This window comes from Phoxinus phoxinus, assembly GCF_949152265.1.
Source record: "Phoxinus phoxinus genome assembly, chromosome: 17".
NCBI lineage: Eukaryota > Metazoa > Chordata > Actinopteri > Cypriniformes > Leuciscidae > Phoxinus > Phoxinus phoxinus.
The window spans coordinates 21328019-21338975 of record NC_136892.1 but is presented as its reverse complement, the minus strand read 5'-3'; the positions used below and the strand labels follow the sequence as shown (position 1 = coordinate 21338975).

At 36.0% G+C, this 10957-nt stretch overlaps 1 protein-coding gene across 1 annotated transcript; it reads left to right on the top strand.

Moving 5' to 3' along the window:
• The first annotated feature begins 614 nt into the window (after window positions 1-614).
• Window positions 615-10851, top strand: amacr (alpha-methylacyl-CoA racemase). The gene is made up of 6 exons (XM_079585908.1): window positions 615-707; window positions 1079-1333; window positions 1892-2035; window positions 4210-4370; window positions 8073-8259; window positions 9576-10851. Exons 2-6 carry the CDS (start codon window positions 1087-1089, stop codon window positions 9983-9985), a joined length of 1149 nt encoding a protein of 382 aa, XP_079442034.1. The 5' UTR covers window positions 615-707; window positions 1079-1086; the 3' UTR covers window positions 9986-10851.
• The last annotated feature ends 106 nt before the right edge of the window (window positions 10852-10957 follow it).

Here is a 10957-nt window from a genome sequence, read left to right as displayed (position 1 = left end):
ATTGAGACTGACCTTGCTGCATGAGTGCATGTTTACCCACATAATACAGTAAAAACAGACATCTTAACAATTGTAATTCTTGAACTAAAGCTTATTATTCAATATGTGCTGTGTTCCTGATTTCCTACATACTTTACTTGATATTGTATGCATAAATGTAGCAGTGTTGAGACCATGAATTTGCAGTAGGCTATAGCCCAACGGCCCCAACCCAATATCACAATGGAAAGGTTTTTTTAAATGTGTATTGATTGGATTTTGGTTGGATTGGAGGGGGGGGGGGGGAGAGAGAGAGAGAGAGAGAGAGAGAGAGAGAGAGAGAGAGAGAGAGAGAGAGAGAGAGAGAGAGAGAGAGAGTAGAGAGAGAGAGAGAGAGAGAGAGAGAGAGAGAGATGAGAGAGAGAGAGTGAGAGAGAGAGTGAGAGAGAGAGAGAGAACTGTGAGAGAGAGAAGAGTTAAACTGTATTTTTAAGGTTTAAAACCTTATATTAGACCTTATGTACCTTAATATAATTGTATATTATTTATTTTATATATAATATGTTAATGCTTTGACAACATTGTGATACACAGTCCTGGTAATAAAGCTTCTTTGAAAAATGTATATTGAGAGACTTCAACTACAACGTCCATAATCCTATGCGCACGCACACGACACGTCATAAGCACGCGTCGAGCAGTTTGGTTCGAAGTGCAAATTTTAAACGGTAAGTTGTATGCATTTTATTTAAGAGTCATTTACTAGTGTTTTGTCTGATGTTTTTACGCAAAGGTGGTTAGGACAGAAAACAGTCACATAACGAAATTGTAGCGATATTGCCAGTTTAGCAGTTTGATAATAAGTTGGGAATAGACAACTGGAGTGAACTGTGACCTAACGTTAAATAACAACTGTCATTTGCACGGTGCTTTTTGATAGGATTTTTTCTCGCACATGGTAGGCTATATTGTGCATTAGGCTACATTGTAGCCTACATATATGTTTTAGAGTGTTTCAACCACTCCCAGACTGCATACTAATTTGAATATATTTCTTTCACGTGTAACATTATTATTATTATTTTTTATATATAAACAGGCTCCATTATGGCTCTGACAGGAGTGCGTGTAATTGAGCTGGCAGGACTAGCCCCTGCACCCTTTTGCGGGATGATACTTGCGGACTTCGGCGCAAGGGTGATCCGGGTAGATCGGACAAAGGTGTCAATGACTGTAGACACCCAAGCACGAGGCAAACAATCAGTGGCCTTGAATCTGAAGAGTCCCAAAGCTGTCGCTGTTCTGAAAAGACTGTGTGTCCAGTCAGACGTGGTTCTGGAGCCTTATCGTAAAGGTCAGTGTCTTAATTAAAAGAAGCAAACATGGTTCCACATTTCTTGACACTTTGACTTCCTTTTTGTTGTTGTTGCCAATTAATCCTTTTCTAGCTAGATGGCAGTGTGTATTTCTTCGTCTAATAATTTAGCAGTTTTTTGTTGTTGTTGTACATTTTGTAATGTTAATTATTATGACAGCTCTGATTAACTGTAATTTCAAAATCAACTTAATAATAAGGGTTAAACACATTTAAAAAATAAATTAATTCAGTAATTATGTTCTTAGGTTTTAATGCAAGCTAGCAGGGAATGTTTTTTCAGAATCATTTATTTTTGTTTGCAAATTAATTAACCATTCACTTTTGTCCATATTGTGCCTTTGTCTAAAATAATTTCAGCTGTTTTAATGAAAGCATTGTTGAAAAAATATGTTCTTGATTTAAATGTGTGATTGCCATTTCTTTCCTAGTTTTAAATCCAAACAAGAATAGTTTGCTTTCTAAATCCACATTTATTTACCTTCAAGGTTTTTTTCATTCTGCGCCTCATTATTAAATCTCTCTGGTATAATTAAGGAGTTATGGAGAAGATGGGATTAGGTCCTGAAGACTTGCTCAAAGATAATCCGCGCCTGATCTACGCTCGACTCACCGGGTATGGTCAGAGCGGATCCTACGCCAAGGCTGCTGGGCATGATATCAACTACCTGGCCTTGTCAGGTAAAAATGAGCCTAACAGGTGCACAGGAGTCTGGCTAATTAGCATTCCCAGAATGCCCTAGGCACAGTGGTTTTGAAGCTGAGGAGATTAGAGAGATGGAGCTTTGTGTAGTCCAAAATGTCTTTGGTGGAAACTTGTATAAGAAGAGTTTAACTTTTGTTTCCTCCACATTGAGGAATAGCTGCAAACCAGCACTTGTCTGGTTGCAGACTGAAGCCATGGAGCAGTTTGGGTAGAGCTGCTATATTATGGCAAAAATCATAATCACAATTGTTTTTGGTCACTATGTAATATTATTTAACACAATTAGGAGTGGGTGATATGATCAAAATCTTATGTCATTTTTTTATTACCAATTTCAATACCATAACAAAAACATATAATATGCTAATAAAGTCCTCAAACAATTATTGAAGACAAGTAAACCGTCAGTAATACAATAAAAACAAAGAAGAAAAGTATAAACAATAGAAGAAGAAAAAAGGTTTTTATTAGTCCATCTTGAATAGGGTTTGATGAAATGGGTTACAGCAACACATAGGTGTCAAAAGGGGCAACTGCCTTTCAAAAGAAATCTCTCCCTCTTAATGTTACATTGAAGTGCCCCAATTATGCTATTTTAAAGGTTCCTAATTTTGTTTTGGAGGTTTCCTACAATGGATTTACATGAATCAAAGGTAAAAAAACGCTTCAATCTTTTCTAATAACATGCATCACATCACCTAATTTATCAAAGAGTATAAAAATGGTTAATTTGAAGATTTAGTCTCTGTAAAACCCTCCCTTTTCCTGAGCCTACTCTGCTCTGATTGGTCAGATGACCCAGTCTGTTGATTTACAGTGTTCGAGGGCGGGTCAAAAAGTAGACTATGATCGCGGGCAGCCATTGAAGACCATAGGGTTTGGGTCATTGTCAAAAGAATGAAATTATGCTGTTAATCTTTATTTTTTATTTTTTATATGAATTCTCCCTTTCAATATTTTACTATTTACTTATAGCTCATAATTTTATAAAGTAATATTTTATACAATTAATATTAATAATATTATATAAAATGTTTATATTTTATATTATTTTATTTATGATTTTTACCTATTCACATCTTGTATTCTTTTAACATAAATTAGACATTAGAATTTAAAGTCGGCATGAAACAGAAGTAGTGATATTCTTTTCTTCCCTATTGTGATTTATACTTCTCGAACAAGATAAATGTAGATAGACTTAATTGTATATAGACTTGATTTTGTCTATCTGGAATTGATTGGATGCTTAGATTGTTGTTGTTGTTTGCTATTGCTGTGATCTCATGTGAGTGACAGGTTGTCCTTTTCTCATGCCAACCCCCCCTAGAGGGTAGTTATTTTGATTAAAAAATTATAGGCCTATTCATTTTAAAAATGTATGTGCACAGATCATCCTGGCAGCTGCATTTCAATGTTGCTTTCATGCAAAACAACAGTGCCAGATTTAGATGGTGTCTTGAACCATTGATGTATCAAACTAAATTCTTTTTTACATCAATGAGCATTGCCAGCCACACATGTAGGCTAATTATAAACGTATTGTGCATTTATATTGTGCTTTTTTTTAAATCAACACCAACTTCTGTACATTGCCATGGCAATGCTGTGTTCTTTTCATTCAGGTGCTGATAATGGCTTGTGAAGGTCGTGAATGGTGCAATTGACGGATGTGTAGCACAAAGACCAATTTACTGCACAATGCACAAGTTTGATTATTAATTATTATTATTAAATGTTGACAGGCCTTGTCTGTCTATGTGCTGTGACCTTATGCTAACAGGCAGTACAATACACATTTGTAAGCTAATTATCTGTAATTACAATGCTTTTCTTGGAAATGGCCTTCGGAAAGCGTATGCGTGTTAAATGCATGCTATCACTTAATGCCCGAAGAACAATAATGCCCAATGTTCTTTTATTTTTGTTCATTCTCATCAATTTTCTTAACAACGCTATACAGGCTTAAAGAATAAAACTAGTTTAAAAGCACAGAGGGCAGACACAAATGCTTGCTTGTGATGCAAGAGGCTTAATTGGTGACATTTTTAGCTGACCTTCAACTGTGATTTTAAAAATAACTTTTACAGTAATTATTTAGCCATTCTTCTATTCTCAGCATGTCTCTGTCCTTCTCTCTCTGTAATAGGGTTACTGTCCATGCTAGGTCGTAGCTCAGAGAAACCATACGCTCCATTGAATTTAGTGGCAGACTTTGCTGGAGGAGGTCTCATATGTGCATTTGGGATTGTGTTGGCTCTCCTGGAGAGGAGCCGGTCGGGACAAGGCCAGATCATTGATGCCAGCATGGTGAGATACTGCACCTCATCTTAAAATTGGTTTCTTCTGATTTTTTTTAATTAACTTCTCTTTAAAAAAAACAGTAGAACAATTTTCTGTTTCATACAGTCTCTTTTGAATGGGATTGTTTCCAGGACCGGCTAGCTAAGATGTGTGCTACTTATTTTAAAGTTAACTAACTATTGGAAAAAGAAGCACTTGTGCTGGCTTGCTTTCATTTCAGCCGTGTATTGTTTTTTCCGTTACCTTTTCCTGTTTTTACCAATCACTACATGGAATGAGACAATTTCAAAACCTTGCTTATCTTAGCACGATCGACCCATTTTCTGACCAGCCTGTCAATAGTTTTCTGGAATTTCCAATTATTGCTTGGTTTTCTTTTCAAGGTGCTTATACTGGCACTATCTGTTTTCATTACTACAGCTATGTGTGAATACTGTTAGAGTGGTTATTTTCCAAGTAAGGATATCGTGGTCTTGCCCATTCTCAATTGGGTGCTTGAGAGCCTAAATGTTCCTCCAAATATGTGTACTGTAAATAAATATAATTTTCTAGCTACTTATTCACAGATATTATGCATTTGAATTTAGACCTGTGGTTGAAACCATTAACTATTTGGCTGCAGAAACCCTTGCAAACCACTAAAGTATGAACTTTAAAGCTCAACCATGAGAAATGACATGGACAAGCTGAGGAAAATGTTTCCTTGTGCATATTTTTTACAAAAAGAATATTAATTGACAGTACAGAGGAAATGTAAAGCTGTCAGGGTTTAATAATCAACCACAATGATGGTTTGTTATATATAGTTACCATAAAACTTTAATAATGATTGATTTAGCCTGTATTGTGTTCTTAAGCCAGGGACACACTTAACGACTTTAAGGCCGGTTATGAATGGTATTTTATACTTATGACTGATCAGAGTCAGAGACCTTTGCGTAAAGTCAGTGTTTAAAATCTGCTCCAGTCGTTGGAAACAGTCTGTAAGTGTGTTCAGTTCAGTCTTAGAATGTTTCAGCTAGTCTTTAATTAAGTGTGTCCCCGACATTAGAGTGATTCCATATGAGAGAGTCTCATTGGCTTGTAAAATTCTAAATCCGCTGTATATCCACTGGGGATCAGAAAGAGAATCATGATGTAGCTTTGAATGCTAAAAAAAACATTTATTGGGTCAATATAAAGTTATGTGGTTACTAGTTAATGTCATGTATCAGTTTAGCAGACACAACGAATGTGTTTGGCAGTAATTACAAATTGTGCTCTTATGACCCACAATATTAGCAATATATAAAACAGTATTGTAATATTTATTACATTCCATTTTACTTTTACATTTTATTAGCAGACATTTTTATCCAAAGTGAGTTATTGCATTCAAGGTATACAATTTTATCGAACCCATGAACTTGGTGTTGCTACCGCCAAGCTCTACTGTTTGATCAAAAGGGCTGTAATATTACAATATTTTATTAATAGTTACTCTTATTATTATTATTATTATAAAGGTGTGTTCTCATATTATCACCTGTCTTGTTTTTTAATGTTGAATAGACTAGTACAAATAAAGTCTAATTCTCACTTGTTTTGTTGTACTGAATCTGTGCGTTAAACCTGTTGGTGTTTGTTGGAGCAGTTGGACCAAAAATATTTTAAGGTTTGCTGGCACATTGTTCATTGAAGTGCCCCGTTTTGTTCACGCTGCACTAGATTTTCTCTGCTGGAAGATAATGACGATTAGCAACTGCTACTCTGCTTGTTAATTAAATATGACATTTCACTTAGCCCCAAGTACATTTTTATGCATTAGAAGACCCCAACTAGACAATGGAGCTCTGATTCGACTGAGGTTATGTCATTTGCTCTGACAGTCTGATCTCTGCCACTTTAAGCCCTTAAGGAAATAAACAGTGCAACTATAAAGCTTAATATGTGACAATCCGATATTAAAGAACATTTGGCATTAGACATTCAGACCTGGAGCAAAGCTGCAGTGCTAGTGAAGAGGTTCTCATGGTAGTGTGTGCGGCGTATGTCAATGTGGGAGCTGTGGTAATGATGATTAGATGTTTGCCTGTTAGGCAGTAAAGATATCTCATGCTCCTGTGAGAGTCACCTTGACACTCTTTGATAAGACCTGCCGTTTGATACTGACAGCAGCTTTTGGCGACGTCAGTGTTATTAACCTGTAAGGCAAGCAAATAGTGTTTCTTAGAGACTTGCCTGCCAGTTTGGACGTATTATACCCTGCAAAGTGCAAACATGATGCTTTCAACGTGTTTTTTTTTTACTTATTGGGAAAATTTAGGAGGCAGCCTGTGTGTTTCATTAGCATTACAGACAGTACTGTACACTGTCGGTTAAAATCCCAAATAGTGTTTGACCACTATAATATTTTCATTGACATCCAGTTAACTCATTGTTTTACAAAACCGGAGCTAAATATTCCACATTAATATTTCTCTGAACTATATGAAAAGAAGTGTGAAGAAATGGCTTTTTGAGTCATAACATAACACATTCAGTATTAGGCCATGCGGCAGTGATCATCTGGGAGTGTGACTTCTTGGTGGTCAGGCCAATCATGTGCTCAAATAGAAACCCAGATTGTCAACATCTCTTTGAAGGCTGGGTTCAATGGGAAATATGAAATATATCCATATTGAAGTCAATCTTGCAAGGTCACAGTCTTTGAAATGCATGTATATTTATTTTATGCATCAATTGGGAGGATTTGACCTATAAAAACGTTCCTTTTCATCTGTAAAAATGTTTTTTTAGAAGACTTGCTTCACACCCTTTAACTTCAGCCTGTATGCCAACTTTGTCGATCAAAAGTAATTTATTTTAAGATCTGAGTGCTATTAAAGGGGTCATATCATACATATTTAACTTATTATTATTTGTGTCAGACAGCCATATTCTAGTTTTTCATGGCCATTTTCACCCTTTCTCTTGAAGTAAACAGCCTGGTTTTTGTAGTGCTGCCCCTTTGAGAAAGGTCCCCATTGCATGTGAAATTATTAACAGCATGATTTGCTTTCTCTGCCATGTTTACCTGCCCCTTCCTTTAATAACAGGCTTTGTGAATACTGTACTACATTGTGACTGCTTCACAAAATCAGTGCTGAAATGTGCCACACAAACTCTTTAAATCAGAATGAGAAGCTCAGGAATTATTATTATTTTTTAATAAAAAATTGTTGAAAATCGTGTTTGATTAATTCTGTATAGTGTCACAAAAAAAAAAAAATGTAAATGCTACTTTTGGATTGAGAAGGAAATTTTATTTTTATTGGACATCAAGCTTTATTATGCATAATAGTTCAAATACCATTTTATTACTAATGATAACCCTTTAGAGTCCTGCTGTGCCATAATGTGGAACTCAAACTACTGGTAGGCTGTTTCACTGTGACGTGCTTGTATTACCAAGCTGTTTAAATATTCCCCTGTCGAATCATATTTCCATCTTGCTCAATGCATTCATGCATGTTAATATGTGATTGTCTGCACAGGTTTTTGCATATGAATTTATAACTTAATTACGTGACCTTATGAATATGAATAACTCTTGCATCTCAGCATTCTGTAGCCCTTTGTAAGGTTTCCTCCTCAAGGACCTCTTTGCTTTATGCCAAACATTCTGTTCAATATGAAATAATTATGGGAAATATTATTATAAAAACACCTCTCTGGGTTTATATGCAGGTGGAAGGTGCAGCATATGTCGGCTCCTTCATGTGGAAGTCCCGTAGCCTCGGCCTGTGGAATCGTCCCCGTGGGGAAAACATGCTGGATAGTGGCGCTCCGTTCTATGACACGTACCGTACTTCTGACGGAAAGTACGTGGCAGTGGGGGCGATTGAGCCTCAGTTCTATGAACAGCTTATTCTGGGTTAGTGTCTTATATTTCCTCTCAGTATGGTCTTATACTGTCATTTTCTGGATATTGATGTTCTCATGCTCCGAAATGTGATGTGAATGCATGCTGTGTAATTCAGAATAGATTATGTAATTTTAGTAGTTTTGTTCATTGAAAAAAACAAAAAAAACTAAGTATTAACCCATGTAAGCCTGCTGGCAGCTAAACTTGTTAAAAAAAATCTAGCACTCTTTTTTTTCATTTTTTTTTTTTCATTTGGAAATGTCTTTTGGGTCACCATAGATGCCTTAATAGCGACTGGCATATTTGTAGACAACCTTAGGAAGAGCTTTTGACATCTTACTGAAAAATTGTGCCATGTGGTGTTTATTTCATGCTGCCTGACATGCACCTGGCAACTTCATTGGCTGGAGCACAAAACACACTTAATATTTGCAAAATAACTGCACATTATGTTCATAGTAAAAATGATGTGCAAATAGATCTAAGACATTTTTCCCAGGCTTCAGTTTAGCATTTTATTTATTTTTATTACTACTTATTCTACTTTTAATTATTTTTAATTTGATAAATTATTATTATTTTAGATTTTATTTCATATTCTTTTCAATTTTATTGATTCTCTTTTCATTTCATATTTACCTTGTTTTTTTTATCTATTTTATTTAATATTTTTTTATCTTGTTTTTGCATTTTATTTTATTTTCAATTAGAATTATTCTGTTATGTTTGCATTTTATGGTATTATTATTGTTTATATTATCTTTCTACACCTCTATTGCGTTTTATGCCATTTTTAATTTGTATATATTCTTTTATTTTCTTATTTCTGTTCTTCTTTTTTGCACTTTATCATTTTCTTTTTTTTTTTTACATATAGTATACATCTAGCTGCTTTCAATTCACCTGAAATAAATCTGTAACCTGAAGGATGTCTGAGTACAATTGACATGTTTAACCACAAGATTCCCAGGGTCACATTGGTCTGGCTACATGGTTGTCAATTTTGCCCAGGCATACAAAGATTAGGGAGAAGCCACAGGATGCTTTATTAGTATGTGCACAGGGATTCACCCCACATCCTGATGACCCAAGTGCAAATGCAGCGCACTCAATCTTGCTTTGAAACCACAATGACTCTATTGCTATTCATGTTGACCCTCAAAAGAAGAACATTTTATAAGTCACCAACTGTGGCCAGTGTTGTGTTTAATGGATTCTGGATTCATAGTCCTTCATGATGTCTTTGGTCCTTGTCCTCTAAACTCCTTTATTGATTTCTTTCCTCTTTTTTTTTTTTAAATCTCCTTATTTCTCTTTCACTACAGGTTTGGGCTTGGACGATGCTGACCTGCCCTCACAAATGAGTGTATCTGATTGGCCGCAGCTCAGGCAGACGTTCACCCAGGTATTTGCCACAAAAACGCAGGCCGAGTGGGGTCGGATCTTCGATGGGACAGATGCCTGTGTCACCCTTGTGCTGTCACTGGATGAGGTACTCTCTCATCCCCACAACCAGGCAAGGGGATCATTCTTCAAGGACTCCCAGGGGGAAATTAGCCCCCGACCTGCACCCGTTCTGTCCCGCTCCCCTGCGGAGGCCTGCCGCACCCGTGACCCCTTTATCGGAGAGCACACTCGCACTGTGCTGATGGAGTACGGGTTTGAGCAAGCGCAAATAGAACAGCTCCTGTCTGACGGTATCATAGAGTGTAACGAAGCTAAAGCACGCCTATAAACTGAAGAGTCTGACTGGAGAATCATTCAACTTTGTGGCCAATGATGCGGCGCGGGAATCCGAGCACTTGAACTCCATTTCTGTCTTATTGAGTGAGTGTGAGAGGGCTTTTCAGAACAAAATGACCCTCTTCCTTGTGAATCACTGGGTGCTTCAGTCGAAGTGGACTAAATGATTCTGGGCTTTTAAGTTTATATGTCCAACACATCCAACTCTCATTTGTAATTGCTGCAGGGGAAGTCTAGTGGGATTTAATTAAAGTCTATTGCAAATATTCTGTAATAACCTCAACATCCCTCTTTTTGTTAGCAGCCACATCCCTAATATGTCTTTTAAAAAGCATATTCAATATTGACTTATTTTTTAAGACTGTTTTGAATTATTAACTCAAGAATTGGTGAGGGCATTTTAGTAGTAGTTGATTAAAATGTTCCTCTTTTGGTTGTGAATTGAAAACCTTGACTAATAACTAATAAGTGCCTTTAGCAAGAATAGCTGAGTGTGTCATAGACTACTTAACTGACTGAAATATTTGCCTTTGAATCTTCCTTTATCAAAATGTTAGGCAGAGCTGATGACCTAAGATAATTGTATTGAGATAAAACCAATGAATGACTTGGTTTAAGATGAATATTATCTATTGTCATTATTACATTACTACTGTTACGTTACATGTATACACATTTGGGATCGGTAAAATATTTAAAATGTTTTCGAAAGAAATCTTTTTGTTCACTAAGGCTGCAAGATTGTAAAAACAGTAATATTGTGAAATATTATTACATTTTAAAATGACTGTATTCTATTTTAGTACATTTTACAATTTAATTTGTCTGTGATGGCAAAGCTGAATTTTCAACATCATTATTCCAGTCTTCAGTGTCGCATGATCCTTCAGAAATTATTCTAATATGATAATGTGGTGCTCCAGAAACATTTCTGATTGTTATCAATGCTGAAAACAATTGTGCT

What these genes read in the sequence shown, in the direction of transcription:
- amacr (XM_079585908.1), top strand. Translation starts at nt 1,087, where the DNA reads ATGGCTCTGACAGGAGTGCGTGTAATTGAGCTGGCAGGACTAGCCCCT. An exon ending in TCTGGAGCCTTATCGTAAAG is followed by an intron (nt 1,334 to 1,891) that starts GTCAGTGTCTTA and finishes GGTATAATTAAG; the next exon opens with GAGTTATGGAGAAGATGGGA. An exon ending in CTATGAACAGCTTATTCTGG is followed by an intron (nt 8,260 to 9,575) that starts GTTAGTGTCTTA and finishes CTTTCACTACAG; the next exon opens with GTTTGGGCTTGGACGATGCT.